Source organism: Apteryx rowi, unplaced genomic scaffold, assembly GCF_003343035.1.
Source record: "Apteryx rowi isolate R43461 unplaced genomic scaffold, aptRow1 scaffold_15, whole genome shotgun sequence".
In the NCBI taxonomy this organism is placed as follows: Eukaryota; Metazoa; Chordata; class Aves; order Apterygiformes; family Apterygidae; genus Apteryx; species Apteryx rowi.
Window position 1 is genome coordinate 902,658 of NW_020447752.1, and position 23,336 is coordinate 925,993.

The 23,336-nt window shown below is 42.3% G+C and overlaps 1 protein-coding gene across 1 annotated transcript; it reads right to left on the bottom strand.

Annotated features, from left to right (window-relative positions):
• Positions 1-257: 257 nt before the first annotated feature.
• On the bottom strand, positions 258-17,285 carry P2RX7 (purinergic receptor P2X 7). Its single transcript, XM_026058863.1, has 13 exons — positions 17,147-17,285; positions 15,315-15,447; positions 14,624-14,695; positions 13,680-13,752; positions 12,631-12,727; positions 9,429-9,509; positions 8,711-8,840; positions 7,644-7,774; positions 4,183-4,276; positions 3,675-3,740; positions 3,472-3,579; positions 2,615-2,710; positions 258-2,147 (listed from the first exon to the last, which is right to left on the bottom strand). The coding sequence occupies exons 1-13, from the start codon at positions 17,269-17,271 to the stop codon at positions 1,665-1,667; spliced, it is 1,689 nt and encodes a 562-aa protein (XP_025914648.1). The 5' UTR covers positions 17,272-17,285; the 3' UTR covers positions 258-1,664.
• Positions 17,286-23,336: the final 6,051 nt, after the last annotated feature.

Genomic DNA, 23,336 nt, shown 5'->3' on the forward strand with positions numbered 1-23,336 from the left:
TCCCGATGAGCAAGTCTTCTTGGATTTCAAGGATTTGTCTTCTGACAGAATTCATCTAAACTATAAAAGCAGAGAGCACCACCTAATTCCACCTGATGCTGAGCTTCCCAGCACGGTGGTTATAGTTACTATGAGGGTAATGATGATGTTTTTGTAGGTAAAGCATTAGAAAGAGATTAAGGGAACTGACAAACTGGCTGCGGGCATTTAAGACATTGCAAAACCATTAAAGAAACTCTGACTCAGCTACATATTTGTTAAATGCTCTATTTATTAAAAAACAGTCAAAATGAGCATGAGAAAAAGGAGACGGTAAGGAACATATATAAAAAAATATGACAGGAGATTCAAATCACAGTCTAAGTGAATATCCACTGTCATTCTTCCAAAAATCAGTGCATGTGTCAGAACAGGAAAGCATTAATGTCAACTGTAATCTTTTACCACTCTAGATACATGAAATGCTGCAGTGAGAATGTTAGTGCAATTAATGCATATTACAACTGAAGATATAAATATAGCTGGCATAACCTGCCAGCAATATATCTTAAAAAATATGTGGGCAATTGAAATGGCAAACTGCTGGGTTAGCTCAGAAAGAATAAAGCCTAGTTGAAAGAAGTGCAGAATATACATGTTACAATCCTTCTCACCTTGTTTGTATAAAAATAGAACATGTCGAAGTATAATGAAAGGAAAGAACTGGAAAGGTGTTGAAGCACAGTTTAATCTAGCCTGAATTTGCTGCCCCTTGGCTGTACTCTGGCTTCATGCCCTCACAGCACAAAGCAACTCTCATTACGCCTAGTTCAGTAGAAGAGGTGTAGGAGGCAAGGCCTGTTTGAAGCTAAGAGCAAACATGAGGCCAAAGTCTACTGTTAACAATTTCAATGAGTATGAATGAAATGTCTAAAAATATTACAGAAAGACGATAAAAATACTTTTCCTTATAATTCCTGAGTTTAAGCTGAAAGGAGTAATACAAAGAGAACAGCTGGGCTTTTCAGAAAATGCTTTTCTGTGTCACTGAAATCATCCAAGATGAGCCTGTTTAATCTGGACAGTGAGGCCCTCAACAGCGAGTTATGAAAATTTATGCACAGTGGCCTCTTTCTAGAGCTTCCCCTATCCAGGGCTCCCGAACCCTTTCAACAGGGGGGTGAGAGAAAAGCTCAGGCCCATGTTTTCAAGTGATATGTCTTTTGGACTTCCTTCCTTCAGGGGTCATGCTTTGAGATGACTCTTGGCTCCATCTTATTTTCAAGGTACGGGTCATCTCCTGACTCAGCTGGGACTCTGGTATGCACCAAGGCAGAGACGGGAGGCCTGGAACCTCCCACTAAAACATACCTACAAGAATTCACCCCAGAGGCTACATTTCCAAACCATGGCCTAGATTCTCTGTGGGATGACTCAGAGAGGGAAGCAAAGGCAGAAGCAGCACTTTGAGTTAAAGTAATGGTTCCTCCAGCTAAGCCGTAGGCAATACTGCCTCTGCAATGACAGTGTGTACAGAATTCAGCTGTACAGCAGATTTGGGGAAGTTGCATGGTTTTTTTTTTTGGTTTGGTTTGGTTTGGTTCTTTTTAAGGCCCGTAAGAGAAAACAAAGGTTAAATGTCCAGGATAAGTCACAGTATGAGCTCAAGTTGTACTACAGCATCCTCATGTAGTCTTAAAACCAGTATACTTGCCATCTGCTTTGGGATAAGTATCTCTAATCTTCCACCTGCAGCAGCTTGGGATGACAGTTCTGTGTTCCAGATCAAAAGAGCCAAAGCGCCAGTGAATATACTGCTTGAACGCACAGTGACGCAGCTTGTCGTTGACATTCGTACTGTTCAAGTCCAGAAGGGGCTCTTTGTAGAGAAGGGCGTCTTTCAGGTTGTCTCTGGACAGCACCAATCGCTCAAATAAAGGGGAGGTTGTGATGCATTTCCCTTCTTTCCTTCGGCAGCAGAGCTGCTCATGGCACTTCTCTGTTAGCTGGCATTTCCCACAGCAGCACCACGCTGGGCGGTCCGGGGAGGAGGCCTTTTGCCTTCGCTTTTGGAGAGGATACATCTCCTCAGGTTCCTCCATAACAGGGTCCCTGTCGGAATTATTGGTGCAGCAGTTGACAGCATCAGAGAATTTCTCAGGGTGGCTCTGCAACAACAATTCCCAACATAAATTAGAGGAGAGAAGGCAGCATTTGCTGCTTTACCCATCCGTAGAGAGAATTTACCACAGTGATCCTCACCATTGGGCTTTTCATTTGACACATCACAATAGGCATAATGACGACAGATCAGCAGATCTGGAGGAGGATAGTCTTTCTGTGTTGCCAACACCCACCCCAGCGAAATCAAATTAACACCTCACAAGTTGTTTCAACACCAACGCACTCCCACTAGCATATATACACCGTGGAAAGCAGCAGTTTTAAGCTGACTCTAGAAAACACATCCTCTGGTCACAGGACTTACTAACTGGAGGCTGGCAACAGGACTCTAGTTTTAGCCCCTCAGAATCTAGCTGGAAATCTGAGGAAAAAAATCCTAGTCACTTGGGAATGACATTCCTCAGTTCTCCCTCCTGAAGAGGGAATCCCAAAGGTACATGCCTGTCCTTACCTCAACGCTGTCGCCTTTAGTATGCTGCAAGCTTGTTTTCAGGTGTTTCGTTATCAAGGTAACGTGTGGCTCATCAACGTAGGAAACGTACATCACCTATGCAGCAAAAGAAATGAGCATCATCAACTGGAGTAGTTACTTAGAGAACTGGGGACAAACACAGCATAGATTTGACTTCAGGGCCTGAGTTCTGCAGTCTGTACTCAGATAACAATCCCATGCAGCTGCATGTTACAAGGGCAGATATTCCCAATATCTGAGACAGTAAGGACACAGGGAGCAGAGGGGACAGTCAGAGGGAACAGGAAGAGATGGTATAGAACTATCTGTAGGAGTGTGATTGTGCAGGGCCTTTAGGCACCCTTCTCTTCAGCCTTCTTTAAAAATGCATGTCTAAAATTCTGGGGGGCAGTAAATTCAGTCAAGAGAAGTAGCCATTGGACAATGCCCTCCTTAGGGGTAACCCTTTCATTGTGTCCTTCTGCTGTTTTGAAGGGTCACTGCTCCCTGCCAGTTTACCTGATAGAGTTGGTGTGATTTTGCCATGCCAAGGATCTGTATGTGGAGCCCACTGTCCCTGTGCAACACATGCAGTGCATAGCTCCATGGGAGCTTCCTGTAGGTTCTCTGGATGTTGGCATGAAAAGGAGGTGGCAGTTCCCTTTGCCAGTCCTTTGTTTCACTGGATCCTGCAATCCCTCTCACAAAACTCCCTGATCTCCCAAACCCACAACTGCAGGACATATGCACGATGCTGGGGAACAAAGCAGTGAAGCAGTAATGAACCATCCAGCACTGATGAACGGTCTGGTCTGCTGCGTGTTTTTATCCACAGAGCAGCAATTTGCATTCCTTACCTGTCTTGGATTCAGCACAGTCTCGTACTTCTTTCTGAAGTGATATTCCTTGACAGGTGATTTGCAGCAGCTGCAGCAACTAATATATAAATCAATGACAAAAACAGCCTGCATATGAAAGAAAAACACGTGGTGATTCCATTTTCTTAATGAGACCATGTCCCCAGAAGTGGCTCCATAAACATAAGAAATAAATCTCTCACCAAGCCAAAATAGGAGATCATGGACCCAATGTATGTCACAAGTTCAATGATGTCAAATTTTCCAGCCTGAAACAAAGCAGAAGGGAGTAACTGGAAAACAGTATCTTGGGCCATTCACTCAACTTAATGGCATTTCTCTTTTAGTCCCTTTACAGTGATTCATCCAATCAATTCCAAAATTTCACAGACTATCATCTCAGACGCTTAGCAGGGGAGAATAAACAAATTGAGAGGGGAACAGTGGGGACACACAGGGTTTATGAAGGTCAAGATACCTGTTAGTGTCTCAGTCTGAACAACAATTCTGCCTCACTCCCAGTCTTGCCATTCCACCCTCAGCTTTGCTTTCCTATGCTGCTCAGTTCAGTGTAGATCTAGCGACACAACATGACTTCCACCCCAGAATGATGGATAGGAGCCAGAAAAGGGGAATATGGTAGAAGTGGGGCTAAAAAAATAGCAAGTTTTCTTCTCTTCTCCCTCCCTGAGGAAAAGAAGTTGTATTTACTGTGCCAAAGACAAGGACATCAAACCGTATTCCATAGACTTTGAAAAGGGTTCGCTGTTCCTCCCCATTGGGCAGCTTGTAGTACTTTGCAAATCTGTAAGAGAGCAAATGAAGATCTGTGCAGCTTATCTGGGGAATATAATGCCACAAGGCTGGAGAAAACAAAAGAGCAGGATAACTTCTTCTGCCTTCTTCCTCCAAGGCTGCCCTTCCAGCCCTCTGAAACGAAGGTGCCAAGGTCAGTTTGATGAACAATATTTTGCCCAGTACTTGACCTGGCAGCCTAAACTAAATCAATACACATATATAGATGTTAACAAATTAAAAATCCAGCCAATGTCTCATGAGTGTGTTGCTGACAACCCAAATTCAAATGTGAATCTGCAGAAAGAAGTTCAGCTACAGGTAAAGCAGAAGGAAAACCCTAGCAAGGATATGTGAGGAGATGGCAATGGCAAAAGTGTCCTGCTCTGAGGGTTTTAATACCATATTATCAGAGACCAACTCTGAACTCCTGAAGACACTTTAGCATGCTAGATATCAGTCATTTCCCACACTTTGAGCAGTGGAGAGTAGCAAGGATCACGTAAGCCTTTACTGGCTTCCAACTACACGATCCTCCTGATGTCTCAAATACACAGCTCACATCAACATATGGATCAGTAAACAGAGTAACAGAACATGGAACAAATAGACCTTTTTCAAATCTGACACTAAAAAGCTAGCAGTACAGACAAGATCATTATATTTAACTGAAAGACTTACTAAAATTCATATTCTGATAACCCATATGTCGTCTGCCTCAGATGTGCTGTCAGGACTTAAAGCGCTGTATTGTTCTTGACTGGTTTACTTGAGTAATCCCTAAGTCGTGTTCTCTTTCATTTAGATAAATTATTCCAACTGAAATTTGCTTAGCAGAAGGGAGAGAAGGTCGGTTCCATGGGCAGTGGGTACTCACAGATCACTGTCATTGCTAATGAAAATTTGTTTTAGAGTTGGATGCCTGTTCAAGTACCAAAAGAGTAGACTGTGTTTAATAAGATGTCTGGCCTAAATGCCATCAGCTCAGCTCAGTGTCTCCAGTTAGCTCATTCAGAGCATAGAGCCATCTAAGGAAAAATAATTTTTCCTCCTTTCCTCTTCGTGTTTAGTTTCTGCTGCTCTGCTTTGCCATCTTGATGCTAACAAACTAGCCCAGAGGAAGCTTTTACTTGATTCCACTCTCTCCTGTACATCTTCCTCCAAGCTAAGTTTGGCAGACTTTTAGAGAGCTTTTAATCAGTGTTCCCCAGATCGTGTGATCATTTGCTTCCCATTCACTGAGATCTGATTTGCATTCTCTGAAGGCAGTGAGTCACTCAGAAAAACACAGCGTAATGTATTCTGCTTTCTTCTTGCTTACACAGATATAAAATGACCTCTTATCTTGTGCTGAAGGGTTCCACAGTCTGTGGCCAAGGCATATTTTACCGGCCAGCTCTTAGCCTCTGAAGCCTGCAGCTCTATTGCGTTTTATTTTAAGGCATTTCTAATATTTTCAAAACCAGAGGTTTTCTTTAGCCCCTGAGCGGTTATTTCACATTTGCTCTTGATGGCACAGAAGCTTTCTCATCTGTAACAGCTTTGTGCTCAGAACTGACCTGTTAAGAGCTTTCTTGATCACTTGCTGGGGCTTTGCTCCCTTGCACCTCAGGCAAGTCTTTTCATTTAGAAGGCTAAAGCCTGTTCTCATTTTAGTCTATCACAAAATTCCCTTCGGAATTCAGCTGAAATCAGTAGGGCTCCAGGTAGGCAGACGTTGCAACCTACCCAAAGTAGCTTTCCTGACTTGCAGGACAGCTGGACTGCAGGGGAAGCAGTGTTCTATACATGCCCCATTTCTTACACTCTTCTCCAAAATTTTCTTCTTCTGCTACTTATCTCTGTTAGCTTTAGGACACTGGGCTGGATGGACCTCTGATCTGATACTAATTTGCATTCTTATGACATGTCACACTTACGACAAAAAAGCTTTCTTGAAATATATTAATTGTAGGATCAGTTCTAGCTCTCCTCCCCGTACTCATGTGTGTAGTTCTACTGAAATCAGCGCTTCTGTTTATACAAGTTTGCATACACCAGCTCAACAATGTGGCAGAGCTTGTGCCTGCTTTTCTTGTTTTAAGGAGTATTATGATCAAACTATTCATGACTCTTCAGTTTTCACAGTGTTTGCTTTTTAATTTGCTGCGCAGACCACCTCTGCTGCTTTTTTTTTTAATTTTGGGAACAAGGGAGGATGATTTCTCTTTGCCAATAAAACCACTTGATTAAAAGCTATAGAGTCAGGCCATCGGCATGTGGGCTGGCATCCTGCACACTCCCCCAGCAGGCCTGCCTATGTTCTCAGACCAGACTCGCTCACTGCCAGTGTTGCATTTCCTTTCAGCAGATATTTCAACTGAACTGCAGCAAAACAATCTTGCTACAGACTGGTATTTTTATGCCCAAAAGATAACAAATTTGGGGTAAATCCACTCTTGGCATTTTGACCTCAGCTGTCAATCTGACACTAAACGAGCTCAAGACTACATTGTCTTCCTCCAAAAGCTTTCTTATAAATCCCCTTTGCCTACAAAAATCTATTCAGGAGCAAGGTTGCTGGCCTCAGTGTCTCAGTATTGTCTCACTTCTTCCTTGTGATCTCCCCCATCTCCTGTCTGTGGTTGTCAGCTCTCAGCAGGGAACACCACCTTCTTTGAACAGCTCCTGCACAGTGCAGCTTTGGAGTACAATGGCAGCTCTTACACAGTTACAGCACTCCTGCTAGTATCACAAATGTGTGAAAACCCACAACATAATAATAATCATGGCATGAGTCAAAAAAAAGTGTTATTACACAAGAGTTTTGACCTAGATCTGAGGGAGAACTTTAGTTTTAAATATGCTGATATGCATTTGATAAACTGTGTAACTATATTAAAACTGGAGTTGCATCAAGATTTTATGTCAAAACTTCTTGTAAACCTGCTATATGCACACAGAACCAAAATCTCTAATTTGCTTTTGAATAAATCTTGATTTAGTGAACTGTAGGGCTTCCCAGATGGAATAAAAACACTTTGTTAATATATTTGTGTTAATTGACTTGGGAAACTCCCAAATTTAGGTAATTTCAAGCCTCAATTGCCATATGGTGGAATCTGCCCAAACGATTCTCTGTGTTACCTCCCAAAATACTTCTGGGAAATTTCTAGGCCTTTCAGTATAGAAATAAAATATCCTACAATACAAGCATGCTCACTTAGAAAATGACCGTGATAATACATTTATACAACTGCAGCAACTGCAGGTTAAGCACATGACTACAAGAGTGAAGGAGAATCAAATGTCTGTCGTTCCAGGTCCTCATTTCCCACACATTATCACCTCTCTGCTTCAACTCAGATAACATGCTACTTGCTTCATACATTTTTTACCTAAAGTTGAAAGCAGGATATTTGCTTGTTGTTTTGTCATCAAGGCGTCGGAAACCATACTTCGGACTGCAGTAGTAAAACCATTTGTCCAGGCTACAGTCCCAGTTAATCTCAATGCCAATGATTCCCCCCTGGAAACAGAAAGAGAAAGCAAGCTTAGGGCCTAGCACTGTGATTGTTGCTTTTGCAGACTGCTGTTAAAGTTAGTGGAGATCTGAGGGAGGCCAAGGGCAGGGACACATCTTGAGATACACATTAACATCTAAGCTACATTTGCCCACCAAGCAGTCTTCTATGGAAGGGACTTAATTACTGCACAGGTGAGCTAGAAGGTAGAACTCATTCAAGCCTTTCCTGTTTACTATTTTTCTTCATCTTCATAGTACAAGTGTAGATGTAGCTGTATACCGTGATGGCCGTTTTGTTGCTTTAAACTAAATATAGGCTCATACCAAAAGCCCAAGTGTAAACCTAAGTTTTGTAGGCTTCCTATCTGAATCTTTCATCTCAAATGCCCTTGTAAATCAACAAATCTAGCTCAGTTCATGATTCTGGGCAGGACACTTTGTTTCTACTTCTATTCCACCCTTCAATTAATATCAGCTTTCTTGAGATATGGCTGGATACTGTGTTAAGGGCATTTGGCTCAATGCCCTAAAGAACAGAGGAAAATGTAATGGCAAAAATAAGTGGGTTTTGATCCTGAATATAAGCTGTCATTTGTGCCAGACTGACTTTTGGATGACTCTTTCCACCAGCAACAGGATTTAGGATGTGCTTTAGCAGAATCAAAAGCTGAGCAAGAGTACACGAGTGAGAGTCTTGTATAGCACCTATTTAAGTGCTACAGAAAAACAAACTAAACAATATCAGCTCAATCAATATGGGTCCCATCCTGTGAGATATTGAGCACATTTAATTCTTGAAAGTTGAGGTTACTTTGCATCTCACACAATCAGTTTCTAAACCTAGAAGAATTCCATTAAATGGCAGTCAGCAAAACATGCAAGAAGACAAACAAGAAAACGTTTTAACAGTGAGCATAAAGCAAATGTAATATCACAGACCTCAACTGCCACCTCAGAAAAATTCTCATTTGCTGCCTGAAGGATATCTCCCAGACGGAAAATTGGACAGAGCGGGGAAGTTATCTTGTTGAATGTGCAGGAAGTATTGAAATTCAGTGGAATATTTTGTCTGTGAAGAACAAACACAGTTGCTTAAACTTAAAAACAAAAGCTGAAGCTCTTTACTGAACAGCAGCTACAAATACAGCTAAGGGATTTCACTTGTTAACCTGTGTTAAATGTGCTCAGGTTGTAAATATATAAGCTTTTGTTTTTGTAGCTACCAGATCTATACCTCCCAAACTGGGATCTGAGAATCAAGATGAATTCTTTACTCTTTGGATGGATGTTATTACCAGTAAAGTTTTACCTGTTAAAATAAACACTTCCACATTATAACCTGAATCACACGTGTTGTGCTGTGTTTTAGTGATTTTACTGCAACACAAACCAGTATATCTGAATGAACAGTTCTGTTTTCCAGTGCATGAAAAGAAATAGAGCTATGCTAGGAAGCTGTGTTCCCAAGCTCTCCCTACTTTTCTTGGTTCCTGAAGGATTAATAGGGCTATTTCTATCGTAGAAACTTGGTATTTGTCACTCAGGTAGATAAAGCCCTGAATACATAGTCTTTTTGAGTAAAGCCAGTTCATATAATCCTTTTTCAGAACACAACCACTCGTCCTTCAGAAAACATGGAGGAATGTTCAGCACTTACGTGGTATAATTAAATTTTGGGAAGTGGATGTTGTTCTTTATTAGTACTGTGAAGTCTTCAGAACTCTTCAGAACAGCGGGCCTAAAATAAACATACCAAACAATTAAATCAACTAACTTTTACTTAAATACATCAATTAATATACTACTTCACAATTACCTGGAAAACTGTCAGTAGGAGGAATATGTTGCTAAGAATAACAGACTGAAAAGCAGGGAGTTAGATGGCTCAGGGCATCAAGAAAGGTATACACAGTTTTCTCAGTTTTAGTTATAAATTGTTCTCTCTCTTTTGCACTTGTTTGTGTGGGCTGATCCTAACTGGAATCCCTACATGCTTCTGAAATATGATTTCAGGAGACTTCTCATATAAATCTTGCTACAGAATAGTAGTAAGAAATTTCACCATTTGACAGCTGATGATTTATGCACAATTAATAGGCAGTTTCACTGCTTGTTCCCGTATAACTATTTACGCCAGAGCTGAACAGCTAGTAACTGTGTAAGAATGAGCCACATTCTTATTCCTAGAGGAGGTCTCTGGAAGTCAGGAATCAACCACATCACCAAAGGTGGTCAGTCCTTCCTACTAGATACCAGTTTCAGGACCTCTCCTGCAGATCTTGAGGAGACAGTGGTTTGTGTCACTAAATACACAAGTGAAATGCAGGCACAATGGAAAGCAGGCTGCAAGTCCTACCCTTCCGCAGAAGAGTGATTTCTCTGAAGCTAATGCAGCTGGACAGAAGGAACGTTCCCACAAGTTGCCAGCTGGGTAATGTCAGCCTAAACCATGTGAGACAATCTCTGCTATGCCCCAGGACCTACCAGGGCTATAGAAAAGTAACAGATTTCTAGCATTGTTTGCTAGCCCAGGGGTTATGCTGAACTGGATTACTGGCAAGGATATTATTGCTCTCCCGCTCCATTTTAAATATTCCTGGCCCATTTTCAAATTTCCATGAAGACAGCCATTCCAAGAGGGTAAACCCAAGTCTTTGAAACAGTCATCCATATAAAGGACAGTGCTTCTAAGCATGGAATATTTTCCCTATTGTATCATTGCATTTTGAACAATATCTCTGCATCAGAGATCTGTGATGACAAGAAACACGTTAGTTGGGTGACACACTGTGTCCATGAGGGACTTCTCAGAGTGTTTCCTAAACAAAGTCAATGAACAGGACTTGGCTGCAAACTAAATTAACATTTGTGGATGTTACCTGGCTATCAGAGCTTCCGATGAGTTTCAGTATATAACAGTCAAGATAAGAGTAATGTATGTTAGTTGTTAAAGAACTAAAAATAGACGAACCCATAATGTGAAACTGTCTATAATTCATCTATTGGGAAGCATCTGGAAACTCATCCAAAGCTCTTTTGAAAAAGTTGCTGTGAACACCTGTCCTTCAGCTAGCTAATCTGAGAACGCTGCCCTGCTTCTGACAGAAGTGAACAATCAAAAATAAAGATATTTCTTGCCAACAGGCGATTGTTGCTTTGTTCAGCTCCAGCCATCACTAACAGGAAGGAAAAGGAGGCCTCCTGTATAGTTCATGAAGCTTATCTTTCACAGGAATTTTCACAATAACGACAATCATAGGTGTAACCAAAAACCGACATTGTTACCCTAGTACCTCAGCCAGATGGCAAAGCTTCCTGGGCTCTGACCTTGGATTTATGCATCATTCTGGTAAAGACTCAGCTTTGCCACTTAGTTATTCCTAAGTTTTTCCTTGCCTGTGGAACTTGCGAAGAATCTTTATACATCATTTGCCAGTTTGGATCAAACCTGTTCTCCATGATTTTTGGTCCCTGCTAGTGACCAACTACTAATTTAGAGGAAGTTTAGCAAACACGACAGAATGTGTCAACTGTGCAACACAATTAAAGGCAAAATCCCCTCTATAACACACACAGCAATAAGCCTACATAGCATGACATTTAAAAATGACTGGCAGTCGCTGAGATGTTATCAAAACAAAACCTAGGATTTCATTTGCTCAGAAAGCTCACGTATATTTTCCCAGGATGCTGTAAGAACAAATACTGCCTTCCTGTTGTTGGACGAAGCCTATTTTTGGATCACAACTCTGTGCCCAGGAGAAGGGAGTGGAAATTACTTTAAAGAACTGAAAAAAACCAGCAGAAGGAGTAGCTGCAGGAGGCATAGTGGGCTCTGGAGGGGACCTGACAGGGGAAAAGTTGCTCAGCCTCTGCAGAAAACTCTGAATTAGGGAAAAGAAGGGATTTATACACAGAATCATGCCCATGTCTTCTATAAGCAATGAGTTAATAAAAGTGATAATTGACCTGGTGTCTTACGCATGTTGCTCAAAAGCTGTTACAGGCTTGGGATTGAGAGAAGCTACAACTTATTAGTCCTTGGTTCTCTTTGAGAGTAATTTCCATCATAATTTCAGTTGAAATTACATCTTTTATAAAATATTTTCATGATTTGGCTGGTACAGAAAAGAAATGGTACATTTACATCTTAGAACACTGTATAGTCATGGGGTTAGAGGAAACACTGCTACAGGACCCCTCCACCTGGGTCCTCTTCTGGGTTACAGCAGCCTTGTTCCCTGCAGGCTTTTTCCTAGAGTTTTCTTTAATTCGTTATTACATATTGCCAATATTGAGGTTTTCATCATCTATCTAATGAGGCTCGAGAGGCTGTTCTTCATTCCAGAGCGGACCTCCCAAAACACTACCCTGCAGTACAATGTACAGACAGCAAATTTAGCACTCCTGTTTTGGGAGATGGAAGCAGCCTTGCTGTGATAAATGAACCCACACAGAGTTTCTGCATCACAGAGCCCTGAGCCTTGTAGAAGAGAACCCTGAGTTAGCAAACTTTTTATTTCTGCATTTTCCTTGACATCTGAGTTAATGATCCAAATGCCTCTAGTGAATTCAAGATGAGTCTGTGACATCTAAAACTGTTTATATGGCAGCTGTGTGATAATACAAATCTGAGGCTATGACTTCACTGCAGAATCATACAACAGGACAGATCATTACAAGTAAGTTACAGGTTCTTAAATATAATGAGTGTTAACAGTATGGTTGGGAAGGAAATAGTGGTTTTACACGAGAACTGTATGTGTCAAGACAAGGGCTGATTATCCCAAAATTTCACAACTTTGTCAAAATAAATTCTTCTTTTGACACAAAAAAATGCAAATACCTCTTTTACTTACACAGGGGCACCTTTCTGGGATTCCACAGGGCACCATGCCATGACCTCACAGGTTTTAATAGTTGCATTATAATTCACACATCTTCCTGTTTGAATTCCTGTAGAGAAGAGAAATAAGCTCTTATTGAGCAGAGACATGAGTTTTGAGCCATTTAAAGACATTTTCAAAATGTTAGTGGATCCCTCCTCAAATGTAAGGTAGAAAAGCTGTCAGTTTAGATTCTTGCAGCTTTCTATAACAGGAAGCTGCAGGAAGAGTTACCCAGACCACAGTCCTGCCACACCTTATAAATCCTTATTCAGTCGTTTGCTTGGGTCAACAGTGCATGTTATTGTTTGGGCTGAGGGTGAAGTAATTTCCCTCACAGTTTTACAAGGAGTTATCACATCAGAGTCTTGAGATAAATCAAGAAAACAGTTTCACTCAGAAGTTTAATTCAACAAGATGAGCAAATTAAACAAGGATATAAAGTTGAGGGAAAACCTTAATTTTTTCTTCACTCCTGGAAAGCCAGGATTTCTGTGAGCATCCAGGCTTTACGAGGGAAAGTGATAATCCAGCCAGCAGCCCAAATTCACTAAATCCCGGCACTATAGAAAACTCACCTAGCCAAAGAAAACAGTATGATGCCCTCTAGACAACTTCAGTGGTCCCCAAGACAGGACATAAGTCCCTTGACTTATTCTGAGGACTACTTAGTCATCTTAGTGGTGTTACAGCCCCTTCAAATGGACAACTGGCTGAGCAGCCACTAAATTCAATGGGAGCGACTGTGAGATTGGCCCTCATTCATACCACTGCATATACCCCCCTTCACATTTTCCCTTCCTCTGCTTCCTCTCTCTTTTTACTTTTAGTAAGGGTACACATGAGCTGATAAGAACTCCTTTTGTGGTTTTGAACTTATGTTCTCATATCTCTTAGGGGTCTGTGCCATTCTACTGCAAAGCCTCTCCAAGCTGGATCTTGCACAGTCTGCACTGGTCGATAATGCAATAGCAGATGGTACCCACAAACAATACTTCAATCTGAAAATGGCATTTATATACCATTACTCTGGTGATCCACACTCCCTTTTTCGCAGGACTTGTCTGAAGAGCAGATAGCTTTGGCAATGGGATACTGAAAAAAATTGATGTAAAAGAGAAATATAAATATCTCCCACTGCATTCCTATGTAAAAAGTCTTTCTCAGCTTCAGTGTAAAAATATCAAATAATTCGAAAAAATAGCAATGCAGAGCAAGTGTAACCCTTACTAATTAGTGGGCTTATGAGGAGATAAAGGTTCAGCTACATGCAAAACCAAAAAAAGCCCTTTTCTTGCTTACAGTAATTTTCCCTTATTATTTATGTCCTTTCCCATTTTCCATACTCTCCCCTATACTCTGAAGCACAGTAAATCTAATATTGCACTGTTTAATTCTTTGTTTACTAAGAGCCCCTCATACTTATGCAGTGAAAGTCAGCTTGTTTTGGGGAACTACTCTACCAGGTTCCATTTCTAGGCTAGCCAGATGAAAGAAGAGGAGAGCTGCAGCTGACTGTCAGGTTTGACCTACAGAACGGAAGGAAGGGGACATATAGGCATGAGCAAGAGTAATATTAAAAGCACCATATTAGCAGAAAAACTGATAGCAATTCTTTAACTCCATCATTCCTCCAGATTTTTCTCAAGAGCAGCAGCAAAGCCAGAGCAGCTGCACAGCAATCACTGGCCTGAATGCCACCACTTCCTGAAAGCGATGCAGGTAGGTTTGGCTACAAGGTCTTTGGTGCGAGGTACAGTCACAACTGCCAACTGATTCCCTGATTCCCCCAATTAAACTAGATCTTGTGTGTTAGCTACTGAGAGAAAGAGGAGCAGTATTTCCTTGTGCAGGACTGCTCCAAGGACCATCCACTCTTTAATGTCAACATTAATGTTTGCTGTTATCTATTGGCAATTCGCACTGGAGACTGTCATCCCAAGTATAAATTACAAAACACATTTACCTCAGGGCACCTCCTCTGAAGCTGATTCTCTGTCATAATGACGTTAGTTATCACAAAAAAGGAGTCTACTCCCTATATGGAGAAAAGAACATGAATCTGACTGAAAAGTCACATACTTGATTCAGACCTCAGTCATTCCAGAATGTCACCTGGAAAGACAAGGAGGCTGGTTCTGCTCTACCTCCCACTGACAGACATTCACATTCTACCAGGCTCAGACTGGGGAAGGCAAGGGGCATCATCAGGATAGGAATGAGCAGCCAGGGACAAGAAGGCACCGAATCCTTCACCCTTGATATTACAACCAAGGAAGACACTCATCTGATGCACTAGCATTAATGACATTACTCTGTTTAGTACAGCTATACCGGAGTGAATCTGTTCCTAGCTTTGTGATTAGTAAAATACTAAACTGATCATGCAAAAATTGTGTAACAAATAGCACTACAGAAATCTCACAAAGGGGGACCATTTTCTTCTTATTTTGGAGGTGGAAGGGGAGATTTGGCTTTAAACATTGCTGCCTCCCCCCTCAAGTCTCCTTTAATGTTGCTGCTCATCTCAGCCCATATAATTATCTCCTGCCCTGATACAGTAAACACATTGAATGGGAGTATAGAGACACATCAGAAAAGCAACTAGATATATCAATGGAAGTTAAATATTGCACTGACATTAAGTTAAGACTTGCCTGCATCGGCATGGTGTATTCCGCTGTATCCCAGATCCTTTCGTCTGTCTGAGCCACTCCCTTCACTTTAGTGTGAATGGAGCTGATAACGTTGTCCTTCTCCTGATAGCGTCTGTCAATGATGAGCGTATAACTGGCCAGCAAAAACAGAAAGGACAAATAAAGCCATAAGAATAAAATGGGTCACTTTCTTTATATCACTCTTAGACAGAGTGCACTGCAAGATAAAAGTCAGATGGACATTTTAAGGTAACGTGAGTGACTTTTGGTGCGAGAGATGCATTGGCTGGACCAAAGTCCTCTTGGTTTCACTTCTGCAATTTTTGGCTTTGTCAGGAATGAGCTGAAATATGCAAGAGGAAAATTTTTATTTTTTCTGTCCTAAATGCTACAGACAACTTAAGGTGACATCTTGGGCCTTCAGAAATCATTTGTGAAACACCCATTGTCTGTAATGGGGCTTGATATCGCCCAAAAACTTTCACCCATGATGTGTTACTGTCTGTCTAGACTTTGAGCTTTGCTGTCGCAAATGGTAGTGTCCTCTCTAAATCTGGGAAGAATATACTACTTTTTTTTTTTTTTTTGAAAATATCTTAAAATATCTACTCTTTTATTTTCCTGAGTGCTTCATAACGAATGCTTCAAAAACCTTGGCCTGGCTGCTTTCACTTTTTCACAAATTGAATGTGTTACTCAGCAGGAAGGCATCTCTTCCTGTAAGTTGACACGAAACCATTAAGAATCATTTAGCATTTCTTGCTTTTGCATGAGATTAACAAATACCACACACTGAACTGAGAAAACCATTGACAACTTTGAAAAACTAGCGTATGTTCAGAAGGTACTTTCCACCTTACATAAAAGTCATACAAAAAGTTTGCTTTGAGGAACAAACCTGACATACAGCCACAGGAGCTAGCATCATTTCAGTTTCACAACAGACCATTTGGGGAAGAGAAAATAGTATTTGAAGAACAGAAATACAAAGCAATTGACCAGAGCTCCTTCAATTGCCTGTTACATGTTTCAGCCTTTTCCTTCAGGAGAACAATGTTTTGGGTTAACCATGCTGTTGGAAACTGGCAGCAGGAATCCAGCTCTGAGCAGCAATAGGTGGGCACAGTACCTTAGTAAGGCAACTTGAATTTCCTGCAAGCTTGATTCTCAGCGAGATTGGGATCAGTTTGCTCAATGTCCTGGCTTGCTGCCCTCCCTTGAGAATAAAACCAACTCTACGAACTTCTGCAGACTTTGTTCAGCATACACTTATCACTGAAAACAGCCCTGCTTTGGCAGCAAAAAGGAAAATCTGCCCTTTCGAGGCAACCAATTATTGTATATTCATAAAACACCTTATTGTTCTTAAAATCTGTTGCAAGGGGTGACTTGCTGTTTCATCTGTTAGGTAGATCTAACCCTGAACAGGAGACTCCCCAGAGCAGACTCTAATCTCAGAAATACTGGTGTAAATCTGAGATTAGTCAATGGAGTTATTCTGGATTTGCAGACTGCAAACGAACACAAACAGCATGATCAGAAATGAAACTGAAGGCATTTATTAGAGGAACCTCGGTGAACTATGTCCAAGCGACCCCACCCTGTCATCTAACATCTTATGCCGCACTCCCATCACAAAGTTCCTGCACAGTTCCCACAGTCACATCCATCTTCCCAGAATGGTGTAACAAACAGATTGATCTTAATTTGCTGCCACAGAACTCAAAGCAAAGTTGGATTTATTGGCTGAAAGCCAAATTGTAACCAGACCACTCCCAATATAGGAACCAGTTGCTCACATATGACACAACATTCCATCACCATGCACTTACCCAACATATGCGCCGACAAATATATGAAAGATCCATTTCATACACGCATATTTAAGACTCTGAAAGCGGATAACTTTCGAAGAGTCATAGGTACGCAGACACCCCAGAGAGCCACATGCAGCCATTGTTAGCACTTCCTGTGAGATCTAGGCTTTTGAAAACTGCAGCTGCCTTGTGCTGTCTTCTTCCACCCCTGCATCCTTCCCAGGCCACACCACTTAAAGGCACAGTCAGAAATCTGTACGAGTAGGATGGTACTAAGTGAGAAAGTCACAGGCCTTTGAAAGAAGGGCAGTTGGTAGATCAAGGACTGTTACTAATCAAAAACATAAAACTAACATAAGGAAACGGGAGAAAGGATGTCAGATGCTTTTCTTACCCATAAAGAGAGGAAAAGGGACAAATTAACTTCTGTTTTATCTTCATTAAAATCAGGAGAATTCCGCTAAGAATTAGTTTGGCTCAGTTTTTTGAGAGAAAAACAAGCTCTTTACAGCCACCCACGTTTATATGCAACAAAGACAGTTTTCAGAGAGGGAAGATTTTTTGAATTCCCTTTGACTGAATATCACAAGTGTACTTTAAATTTCTGAACTCAGACTTTTTTCAAAAAGAAAAATCAAAATGTCAGATGCATTAATGCTACCATTATGTTCCCCAACTACCCCAGCTTTTCATAGCCAAAAAGTTCTGGGCTGGAAAAACCCAAGAGATAATTTCCTGCTAAGTTCTCAAGTCCAACTTGTCAGTGTCTGCTGGGGAATTTGCTTTTACTGAATCAATCCAAACATCCCAGGCATTAATTGAAAGCTTGTGGTTTGCTGAGCAGCTCTTCTGAGGTAGTAAATACTTTCAAGCCCCCTGCTCTGACTTGAAGAAAGACAGAAGCCATTTTGTATTGCACAGGATCAGACTTCACTCATTTACAATATGTTTAAAAGGCCTGAATCTACAGTGCGAATTCAACACATATATTCCAAAACACTTCAGCAGGAGCAGGATTAGTGTTCACATACACATCAAAACAGCTACAGTCAGACCACAGGACCATTACCTCAGGCTGCTATCATCTCCAAGAATGGCCATAAATGGATGCCTAGAGAAGAACATGAGGACAAAGGAAGCATATAATACTTCCCCCAAATAATCTCTCAGACTCAGTAATCTCTCAGCAGCTTAAGGACATCCTGAGTCAGAGAGGTTTTTTACACATTCAGTAACCTTCAATAGATTATTCTTCCATGAATTTACCCAGTCTTCCCAGGTAAAATTTCAGCAGCTGCAAAATCCTGTAGCAAGGAGTTCCACAGCTAACTACACATTGCATGAAGAGTTATTTCCTTTGATTTGTTCACAGAAAGAGCACTGAATTTTACCCTGGAGCCCCAGAGCTGATCACTGAGCATTGCTCATCACTTTCTGTTGATGGCACCATCTCCTCTCAGTAGTACCATCTCCAAACACTACCACCAGCGCTCAATCTTTCTGCTCCTTTAAAGTCCTACTCACTGAAGGCCTGAAGATACAGAGCAAAGGGAAAAAGAAAGAAACCACCCATTTTCTGCCATGTGAGTTATTGTGTAGCCTTCATCACGTCACTTCCCCTCCCAGTGCCTCTTACTCATTATCTCTAAAATGAGGTGATCATTTACAACCCACTTCCAAGGCATGCTGTGGGTGCATCACTAACTAAAGCTTACAAAAAGAGCTGGGTGGCCTCAGCCACCACAGAGGACACCTTGCTGGCTCCCTTGTCCACATTTCAAAGGAGAAGCAAAGAGCTAGATGAACATCAAGGCGGAACAGGCTGCTCAGACCTGCAGCTCCTGGGAGAGGAGCAGTACAGGAAGGTCATGAGGCTCCTGCCCGTGTTGTTCAGGCTCCAGTACAGCTCTTTTCCTCAACACAAAAATAAACTGGGCATTTAAAAAAAAATAACCTTTCAACTGTTCCGGCCCCCCAAAAGCTGAGCACTGTGCTGTGACTGCTGCTGCTCAGGTTTCCAGGAGAGGGCAGCGCTACATCAATGCATGGCTCAATACCTCACCAGGGGATGGTCTCCTCGGGCCTCGGTGCACAGCACTTCAACCTGATTGCAACGACCTCTTCTTGCTCTGAACATCGCACTGGGCAAACAGGACTCCTCTGTGAGGATGCTCTGTCAGTCTGAAGCAGTGCTGGGGCAACCGCAGAGATGAGTCTGAAAAGACAGAAACCAATGTCACTCTGGCCTTCTGGGCCTGACTCCCCACTGCCCAACACTTTGCACCAGTGCAAAGAAGGTGCAATACACTGCCAGAAAGGACAGATGCATGTGACACCCACTTTGCACGGGTGCCAACAGCCATGCAAGGAGCAGGGAAATGGTAAAGCAAGCTTTCAGGACACCTATGGCCCTGGAGGAGGTCTTTACCTCACACTGCATGGGACACCATCCTGTTGGATCTCAAAACGGTTGTGTCTTTTGCATCAGTTCATAGGAATAAAAGGGAGTACAGCTGGGTGATGCAGTCACTACTCCTCTGAGCAGAGCCGGTACGTGGTACACACTTTGGCTGCAGCCTCTTTCCTACTCAATAGTTTCACGCACTGGACAGAGCTGGACAGAGCGCTGCAAGCCAACTATTCGCATCTGGCCAAGGGAGCTGGTGTGAGGCCACCATACAACAATGCAAACACAGGAGATTTAGGTGGGCTGTCAGGGTGGGAGCTGTAAATCTCAGGCTCAGAGTATGTAAGACAAGAAGCTTAGATCAGAATTCATTAGACTCAGATTAAAAGGATCAGGAGCCTTTCTCTTGCAACAGAAGACCCACACAAAGGCACAAAATAAACAAAGCCCACAACACAGAGATAATACTTTTTTTCCAGTCCTACACTGCTTTAAGTTACCTAGAATGCTACCTATGGCTACAGCCATGACAAAAAATTCAGAAGAAGAAGGGCTTTTTATCTGTCAGTCTCATCTTAAATGCTCTAGCACACAGGAACAAGTCACCTTTTGATACAAACAGGCTTAAGTTTTCAAGACATCAGTGGTCATTCCTTATGCTGTTGCTGACTGCAGTCCCTATGCTATGGTTGATACTGCTGACGCTTCAGTAAATAAGATGAAAGAGCTGATACATAATAACAGCTGAAAAAGCTGTGATTGGGAAGAACCAGGGGCAGACCTGGGATGCATTTAGGTGCCAGAATAGCCACAAAGACATTGATTTTTAATATAACCTAGTCAGACCTAAATACACATAACCCATTATTCATAATAAAAGAGAAAAACCACAGGACTCAGATTGCATAAGAAAAGCAGATAGAAGTGTTATCTTCTCTTCCTAAATGCTCTAGTTTTCACATTAACATCTTCCATCTGTTTGGGATCTGACCTCAGCAGCTAGGCCAGACGCATTCATCTTCTTGCCCATAGATGTTCCCATATAAGGTGATCTCTCTTTGCGCATGGAGAAGGATTTCAATTTGCTCAGGTTTCTTTCCACTCTGATTTGCTGGCCTCTACGGTCGAGCTCCCCTCGCAGTTTTGCAAGGCAGTCATCCATGCAGCGGTAGCTATAAAGGGAGGAGGAAGTCAGGAGGGAGTCATGAAGCCGTGCCTGCAGACCTAAAGAGCTCTGGATAGTTTATTTGCAGGCTCCATTCTCTTTCTTCCTTTAGTTGCCTCTGGATGATGCTTTTTCAATAAACAGTTTCCACGAGCCTCTCTTAAGCAATTTAAAACATAAGCCCAATCCAAGTTTATCCTTGCCTTAAACTATAGGGCTGAACTGTCATAATAGCTCTTACGTCATTAGGAAACTTTGAAACACTACTGTCACTCCCCATGCCAGCTAATTTGGGAATTTGGAAAATGTCCCAGAATTATACAACGAATATATATATGAACACTGGCCCTCAATTCTGTAAGACCTGATCCAGATACCACATCAACCCAACTAAGATAGCATAGGAAAGGTTGTGCCACAGGATCCTCCATGCTTTCGCTGAATCAGAAAGTCCCATGAAGTTGGGCTCTGATGTGTGATTTCACTCCTGCCTTTAATCACTAGAGCTTTCGAACAGCCTTTTGGCAGCAGCAAGCCAGAGCACAGCTAGCCCAGTTCTCATGACTTCTGGTCTTCAGGGTCTCCTCCCCCTCTCCGAGTCAGAACGATCAGACTTCCTGGGTTTCCACCAGGACAGTGAAATAATCTCTTGATCTTTTCTCCTTATTACTATCCTGGCATTTTCTAGGTGTTCAAACGTCCTTCCTTTCCTTTATCCATTGCCTCTGTAAAGTTAAGGAGACACAAAAAGAGGGAAAAGATCCCTTGCTTCTTGGAAGGTGTGGGGACTGAAATAGTCTGATGTAAAGGAGAATCTCAGAGCAGCATCCTCCCACTGTATCCAGCCCAGACCTCTCTCCATCCTCAGCACTGTGAGCACAATCCATTCTCTCCCCTGTACTGAGAACTGTGAGTTATCAGTATTTACAGAAACACTCTTTCCCCAGCTTCAAGGAAGTACTGCCCTGGACTCACATGGCTCCATCACTTTTAATTACCTATTTATGCAGTTTGCAGGGACTAGAACTGGCCCCCAACACCTCCACAGGAAATACTGTTTTCATTTGCTCCCTCTGTATATTCTACATGCTCAAAATACTCATCAGGAGAAAAAAGTACAATTGATTCTAGGAAAGCATGTCAAGGGAAAGTAGATCTCTTCTGGGAACTTGTAGGTAAATATGATTCCTAAAGGTCAGTATACAGACTAAAAGCACAAAGGAAACATGATCTGCTTTTTAAAGTTCAAATCCAGGAGTCAGGAGACTTGGATTACGTTCCTGGCTCTACTACAGCCTTAACACACAATCACAAGCAACTCATCCATCCCCTCTGTGACTTAGTTTACCCAGTTAAAAATTAGAATAGCAATGCAGTACCACTTTTCAGGTTTCTTGTGAAGATCGGTAAATTAGTATTTTGTGAAGTGTTTTTGATCCCTCAGAAGAAAGAAAGGAGCTAATCTAAGACAGATGCAGTATTTAGAATTGCAAAGTATTACATTTATGATTGCTATTTACTGAGTCAAATTCTGCAGTGATTTACAACCTGTGCATTTCAATTGGCTTCAATTTAATATGACTCACTGCATATTTTAATCCATCATCTGTGGACTCACATGGGATTCTAAGACAATCCAAGAAGCTAATTGAAATGGCAGAGGCTCCAAATTCCACCTATTTAAGATTTAAACATGGGCTTTGAGTGATCTGCAACAAAAAAACCTGCAGACTGGAGATACCAGTTTCATGAACAAATTTCACTTTGATACATAGCCTATTTTTGACTGTTTGGTATTTTTTGAAGCTCCTGTCCTTGTTTCAGATTTAGCATAGCTAGCGCTACATACTTATTGCTACTTTGAGTCACACTGACAATTGATGTGCAAACTCAAGAATATAAATTTGCCGTTTAGGTCTAACGAAGCCTGGACAGAGCACTGCCATCCCGGCTTCGTGTGGCTCCTCCGTGTAGTTTTCCATTTCAAAGAACTGAAATAACCATTCACCCAATATGCGAATAACCATTCACCAGGCTATGTGAACCACGCTTGACATTTTTTTTTTTTAATGCTGCCAAAGACTGCCAGAAATCTTAATTGGGTAACTGCATCAATCTGTTTGTACATCTCCTACACACGCAACAACGATATCCTCCCTCTTGGGAAACCGTGAAACTAAGTATATACTTCAAATGGTGAATTTCAAGCCTATTTCTGTCAGTCCTTGCATCAACCGTACCGCAGCAGAAGTCCCACAGTGGAGCCGGCCCACGGAGCGCTCACCCCACCGTCACCTCAGGTGAGCACAGCGGGGCGGGGTGGCACTGAGCCCACCCCGCCTCTCAACCCACCCACGCAACTAACCACGGCGCCGTGCCCGACCCCGCGGCGCCCCCCTGTGCGAAACCTCCGCCCTCACCACCCCGGGCCGCCTGGCCAAGAGCTTGGCATGAAGAAACCGCCGCCCCGGCCCGTCCGGGCAGAAAGGGGGCAGCACGGAGCGCGGTGTCCCGCCGGGCCGCCGGCGTGGCGCGGGCGGGAAGGGGCGCCCGGGCAGGCCGCGGCACCGACGGGGCGGCTTCCCCTCATCCTCACACAGCGCGGGGCGGGAAAGGGGCAGCGAGAGGGCGAG